The 7584-nt window shown below is 40.7% G+C and overlaps 1 protein-coding gene across 3 annotated transcripts in view; it reads right to left on the minus strand.

The window, feature by feature from the left end:
• The window catches only part of alpha-Catr (alpha-catenin related), a 164030-nt gene extending 157062 nt beyond the window's left edge, over positions 1-6968 (minus strand). For all 3 annotated transcript variants that reach the window (XM_076525392.1, XM_076525390.1, XM_076525389.1), the window contains exon 1: positions 6803-6968. In XM_076525392.1, coding sequence (XP_076381507.1) covers positions 6803-6889 — 87 coding nt within the window. In that variant the 5' untranslated portion in view covers positions 6890-6968. The remainder of the gene's footprint in view (positions 1-6802) is intronic.
• Between the last annotated feature and the right edge of the window lie 616 nt (positions 6969-7584).

Genomic DNA, 7584 nt, shown 5'->3' on the forward strand with positions numbered 1-7584 from the left:
AGGTAAACCAAAGTGAACCAAAGTGAACCAAGGTGAATCAAGATAAACCAAGGTGAACCAAGATAAACCGAAGTAAACCGAAGTGAACCAAGCCGAGGTAAACCAAGGTACACCTAGGTTCACCAAGATAAACCATGATAAACCAAGGAAAACAAAGGTAAACCAAGTTAAACCAAGGCAAACCAAGGCAAACTAAGGTAGACCATGATAAACCATGGCAAACCAAGGTAAACCGAAGTGAACCAAGCCGAGGTAAACAAGGTAAACCAAGGTACACCTAGGTTCACCAAGATAAACCATGATAAACCAAGGAAAACAAAGGTAAACCAAGTTAAACCAAGGAAAACCAAGGCAAACCAAGGCAAACCAAGGCAAACTAAGGTAGACCAAGATAAACCATGGCAAACCAAGGTAAACCGTAGTAAACCGAAGTGAACCAAGCCGAGGTAAACCAAGGTAAACCAAGGAAAACAAAGGTAAACCAAGTTAAACCAAGGAAAACCAAGGCAAACCAAGATAAATTATATAATTGCATTTCGTTGACGCTTTAATTTTCCAACTAGTCATTAAGCCTTCCGAGAACGGTGTAACACTCGGTCAACGTCAGCGGTGTGAAACAACGAGTACTTTGAACGCGCGAGGTCGAAGAAACCAGGCTGCAAACGGAACGATAGCGGTCTACCAACAAATCGACCGGCCGATGGTCAATAAAACATTGACCGCAACCCGGCCACTCTAAAACCGTGGTGTAGGGAGAAGTCTGCGCGAAAGGTGTAGGTCGAAGGTCTCTGTCAGGGAGGGCAAAGGACGGAAAGGGAAAAGGAAAAAGTAAAAGAAGAAAGGTGAGGAAGAAGGAGAGCTAGGGGGTGGCTAGACGGGGCTCTAACAAGTGGCTGCAGTTCGTAACGATCGCCTTCTCTGCCATGCACCAGACACTCGTGCGCTTTCTCTATCTAAGAGGTTTAACCAATACACCGCAATTTCGCGTTCTTTCGTGCGCGTACGTGTGCACCGATATCGCGGTACCTTGCTTAACACGACACAAAGGTTGCCCTGCCATGAGTCTCTTTTGACTTCGAATTATTTTCGCTGAAACACTGGGTCCCGATCGTTTCACCGGATTCGATTCTACTTGACCTACAACCAGGGATGGCCTAGTAATTACAGTAGAACTTCGGTTATCCGATTCTGTCGAGGAATTATCGTTCTACGGATAATAGAACAGTTACTTAGTTACATGGTTGGAATAAATTCTTACTGATGTGTTACGACAAATCGTGAGACACCTTAGAACTCAGATTCTCCTATTTATTTGTGAAACGTATTTGAATAATCGCGAATGTAGATAACGGCGGAGAGTTTCGACTAAGTTGAGATAGTCTTCATCAATTTGTCAATGAAATTCTCACGATAAAATAGATGTTGAGAACATCGAAAGCTCCAGCTGTTTAAAAAAAGTGTACACACGACATACCGAGTACTTGAAAACGTCTCTAGCCTTTACTAGTAGATGTCGGAACTAATAATACTTGTATGAAATTTGAGTCAGTGTATATATGGTAGAACCATAAACGAGCCATAAAATTGAGTGCAGAATCATCCGAGTCTAGACTTAGCAGCAAATGTTTTCGTTACATTGGAGCATTACCACCATAAAGTCTACAAGTACGGTAATTTCTCTTTAATTCGCGCTCAGATTTTGCACGATAATGGACAATTGGAGAAAAGGAGACACGATTATATTAACGCGATTATAATATAACCTAGCGGATTACAATAATTTGGGAAAAATGGTCAATTTGGGAAGAGGAGATACGACTATTCGAGCCTTCCGGCTCGTTTTTATAGTTACCGATTGTCAACAACTATAAAAGCGAGACGCAAGGCTCGAATAATCGTGTCTCCTTTTCCTAAATTGTCCATTTCCGCGCGCAATCTGAGTGCGAATTACAGAGAAATTGTACACAGTGACTTTCAGCAACACTTTTTAAAAGATGATTTATGCACAAATGCAATGATTTCATACAATAAAAATGAATAGGAATAATAACCTATTACCTTTATGAAAACACATTAAAGAGATCGACAAATTAAAACTGAAGACATAAATTGCAGAACAGTTTCGAAAATACAAGAGCTAGAATTCTTCGCTCTGTTTGGGGATCACGGGTGTTTAACCACTGCAGTTTTTTGTTTTTACACTTCAAGGTTAATCGCGCGAATAACGTTATAAAAGACTTAATCGTATGAGATTACCGAGGATATAAACGTTTATCAAGGTTATATTGCATTATTGTTTCACGTAACATCGAAAATATACTGGATGTTCCAGAAAATGGCTAAGCAGCTAAAATTCAGGGAATCGATGAGAATTTTAAGACACTCTTGCGAATCTAAATGGCATCATAATCTAATGACCGATGAATTTTTCCAAAATTTTCGTAGGATCGATACTGAAGTTCAATTAATAATGCGTTGCGTCACGAATGCATTTAAGAATTTAAGGCTATTTACGAGCCCCTACGCTTAACGAATACATTTGACATGGGACGAAGAGGAGGAATACATGAATATGAAATGCTCGGTGCATTTATGTATTCTACACGGCAAACGTGCACGGAATTTTCAATAAGTGGAAACAATCCCATTGTTGCGTTTCGATCCTGTTTACGTTTCCTTTGTTCCCACATTTTTCCTACGCGAAGGCCGCTACGTGCGCTTCGGAAATGTCAATACTTTGTGGCTCGTGGTGTCGCGGTCGCGTATCTGTATCATTCGGCAATATTAATCTACGCGCAGAAAAGAACCGACGAAAATGTAACTCTGTCAATTAAAAAATGTCGGAGCAGATCCCTTGTCCGCAGAACAGCCGATCATTGACCAATCCGTCGCCGTCCTTAACGAGACGCGTAGGATATTCAAATGGCCGATCGAAGGCACTCGAAAGCGGCGTAGGAATCGAAGCAATTGATTACTAAATTAAGTGAGCCCTGAGATACAGAGAGAATCCACTCGAACCTGTCCGTTTGCACTTCTGCGTTCGCTAACGATGTCTTTTGTGAAACGAGCCCCGTATTTAAAGACTGTTTCGTACACAAAGTAGCGAAGTCTTCGGACGAGGAAGATAAAAAGCGATCGTCAACTTGGGTTTCTTTTAAAGACACGTCTGCTTTGAAGCAAGCTTCAAGGAGGAAGCGGGTTACCTCTAATTCGATCAAAAGGGCAGTAACCCCTTCGATGTTACCCGCGCTTCGATACCTGTTCTAAAGAGTTCTCCGACCAAATATTACTTCCTACAGTCTTCGCGTGTGCTTTTTTTTAATTGTCGCATATCACTTTTTTATCAGTATCGTTTTTTCGAGAGTTAATTATGGAAACAGATTAGAAGTTACGAATTGACACGTTCAAGTGTCGAATATCAACTCCAAAAATCCCGACAACATCGAAGTGATTTAGCTAATGAAACCGAAACCAGGAAGTTAAAAAACACTATCGAAAATATTCGTTTAATTCTGTTGTATTCTATAAATCCTAGTAACATTCGGTATAATCAACATATTATAATAAAAATTAATTTCAAAACCTGGTTATGAATTAGTGTTATCCATATGCGGCCGACGCGGCACTCGACGCGTTAAGAACACAAATACGTCGGTTTTATGTTCAAGAGAATGCTACCACGTTTCCGCTGAAGTATCTTTTTATCATCTGTTCATATTTATAGCTATCCTATTCAGAGAAGAATGATATCATAATGTTTTAGAATGATCACTCGAAATAGACGATACAACCATAGTTTGAAGTACCCGATATTAAAATAAAAATAGATATTGAACACGTGTTCAATAATATAAACGATTTCTTTGTCGTCTGAACACAAAATACTATGTTAGGAAACGATACTCGACTGAAAAAATCACGCAGAAATCGTACATGGTTTTAAAAAAACATTTGAACCAATGTTTGTCAGAATAATAAATTATTAGCACTGTTTTCATTATGCTGTTATCAATAACCTCCTAATCTATTCTTACAAATGAGGTAAATAACAAACATAATTTCCGTTTGCTTAAAAAATCAATCGAGTACAATAGAGACATAATTTCTAATCACCTAAAAGAACAATCAAACACAATAGATAAATATAACACACGATAGATATAATTTCTAATCACCTAAAAAAATTAGTCAAGAACAATAGAAACATTCTTATGCGCTTAAATAAATTATGATAGTTATAAAAATTTAGTTTCGTTACATTCTTTTGCATCATTGGAAAACACAACAGGTAAAACTTAATGAACGTTGAATTGTGGAATTACGATGTGCCTGTATACGTTGTATTAAATCACGATTATGACGAAAAACATGACGATTTATTTCATGAATGCCGATGGTTTTCGCGATTTTCCGAGACTTTCGAAGAACCGGGATCGCTTTCGGCAGTGATCCTACCCCGAAATTAGTCGTTTAGTTTAACAAAGTAGAAACAAAAGCACGCGTCACGTGCGCGTCGCACCATTAATCACACGAGCGGAGAGTTTCTTACAAAACAATGTGCGCCGCTAAACATAACAAGCACTATTTATAGTGTAAATATATTTACAGCGCGCGAATTTTCCGCTCAGGCAGCTTTATAAACAAAGTGAACGGCATCCGTGCAACCTATTGCAAATTCAGATGAACAGCCTTTTTGAACGTACACAGTTTTCCGAAATATAATTTTTCGTGACGCCATTTTATTCGCGTTAGATATATCTGTGGCTGTAAGAAAAAAGCGCTATTACATTACTATACATATATATACATCTATTATTGTATTATATATTACTATATATATAGTAATATTATTACTATATACATATTATATTACTATATATAATATATATTAATATTATATATTACCATATATATATATATATATAATGGTAAATATTACTATATATATAGTAATATTATTACTATATATAATATATATTAATATTATATATTATCATATATATATATTAATATGTAATACAATAATAGATGTATTTATATAAATAATATGTACATCGCGGTCGAATATTGTTTATAAATTTGTATAAAACGATTCCTTTCTTAATCTGTCGAAGTGACTCACGTTTCATAAGACAAAACTGAAGTGAACGAAATCCGTGAAAAAGAACTAATTGTTTTGGAAAACAGCACAACTGCATACACTGAAATGCCGCTGAATTAAATCCATTTTGTTCACTGTCATCCGACTCGAATACATTAGGATCCACTCGAAACAAAACGAGCAAACAATATTGATAAGAAGAATTGTTACGAAGAATTATTAAGAAGAACTGTCAAAAAGAATTTTCAAGTAAAGAATACACAATTGAACGTATTTAATAGACGACACTTTTCCTTACAACCGCAGATGCGATCCAAATGGTAGGTAAATAGCACAGCAATTCGGTTCACCGTTTTTTAGCAAACAAACGATTTCGGAGAAGCAAAAGAACCGTAGGCAATCACGGTGCAACGAATGGCACCAATAATTAAGATCGCGACCGTTTTGTTGACCAGCGCAGTGACGTCGTAACGGTGCGGCGAATTCGCGCACGTTCCACTGAAATATTTTTGACGTTTCAAACGTACGTTCAACGCCCCTTGACATTCGCCGCGTGCTTTCGCGTGCGCTTATGTACACACTCGTGCGCACACAATTTCGTTGCGCACGTGTTCCGCGGTTACACAACAGAAAAATTCGTGCTAACTCTCTGGAAGCACGAAATCGACGTCGCGGCACGAAATACACCGGTCACGTGACATCCGGGGAAAAAGTATATACGTAAGTATACATATGCACCACACGGAGAGAGAACGAGAGAGAGAGAGAGAGAGAGAGAGAGAGAGAGAGAGTATGTTCCCACCGATAGCAAAGATAAAACACGAGAAAAGAAGATAAATGTCGCAAAGGGAACTAGACAGAGTTGGAGAGAGAGAGAGAGAGAGAAAGAGTGAAAAAGAGGAGGAAAGAGCAAGATAGGAGGAGTATGTGTGTGAGAGAGAAGGAAGAAATACCAAAATATCCGTTCGACTGGGCGCGTGGCAGCTCGGCCGCTCGATGAAACAAAGCACATGCCCGGCGTGAGAACTGTCAAATATCCCGGCGGTTCCTCTCTAAACGAAGGAAAACCACGGAGGCCCGATAAAAGCATTTTTCGTTACAATGGAATCGATATCGATGTAATAGTTGATCCTACACGCGTCTCCTCTGTTAAGTAACCCTTAATCCCTCGCGTACACGCTCCTTTCGCATGTGTCTATCCCGCTCTTAAGAGCGAACGGTCCTATAGTCTGTCTCGTTCGCGTACTGACACGTTTCTCCCTCCCTTTTCGTCGTCGTTCTCTCTCCCGCTCTCCCTATCCATCCGTCTGTCTTTCTCGTTCTCCCCCCCCCCCCTATAGCGTACGCGGCTCCACTAGCTGGCTCCCTCTGCCCCTCCCTCTCGCTCTCTCTTTGACGAATATATACATGCACCCGGTTCACGGTACGTACAGGCTGATAGAGACACATGTGCAAACACCACACGCACACCGAGGATCGTGAACGCGAACACAGAGAAGCACGGCGAGTCTATAGGTGATGCCGAGTGTCGTGCAACAGAACGTAACGATATCGAGGAAAGCCGGGGTAGGAAAACCTTAACCTATCGGCGGCGGTTAAAGGTTAGGAGGGCTGTAAGCGGCTTAAATAAAAAAAAATACCGACCGATTGATTAGAGCACAAGAACGTTCTTTTTGTCCGGTTTCCGATTAATTGTCTTACCTGTTTTACTAGTGGGAGTAGTGTCTGTTCTATGCTACGGGTCTTAATCTCTAGGGTGGTTGGGTCTACGGGCTCGGGTGTCGCCATGATTCGAACACAACTCCGCGCTCCGTAGACTCGAACCGAGCCTAGAGAGTTCGTTGCACCCCTCTCGCTTCTCGTGCCTTACCACTACTCCCTCGCAGCGACCGAGCTTTTCCACTTATTTCCCTAGACACCCCTCTGCCCGAGCCGTCGGCCAATCGCAGCGATTCTACCGGGCGACGACAGCGACACGCTTCCCCGACGTAAAGATACCTGCACCTTCAACGCCCGCTGCCAGATTATCGCGATGCTGCAGAGAGCGCTACGGTGCCATCTCGAAATTCTCGTTGCAAACAGATTGATGCTGTTCTGGATGAATTATTTCGAATTTGGAAGCTTTTATGTAGATCAATGTTTCTGATGGCGCAGCTAGGAAGGGATGCTTTCGACAGAGGTCAAGTTTTTCTGTTTCTTAAGCATTGTCGCTTGCAACATGTGGAACTTGCAAGTCGTAGTCAGACGCGCTCGTTGTCGGATTATCGCGCTGTAGCACAGATAGTGCTACAATGCCATCTCGAAATTTTGGCTGTAATCAGTTTTCTGTGATGCTGGCTGAATCATTTGAAATATTATGCTACGGAATCTTTTATGCGGTTGCGAGGGTGCTCACGGTCCTGTGGTACCAGTCAGGAGAAGCAAGTTCAAAGGCAGCTTCTTAGATAAGGGTATTTGCAAGAAGTGGAATTGGCAGATCATGA

This window comes from Megalopta genalis, chromosome 11 (genome assembly GCF_051020955.1).
Source record: "Megalopta genalis isolate 19385.01 chromosome 11, iyMegGena1_principal, whole genome shotgun sequence".
Taxonomy (NCBI): Eukaryota; Metazoa; Arthropoda; class Insecta; order Hymenoptera; family Halictidae; genus Megalopta; species Megalopta genalis.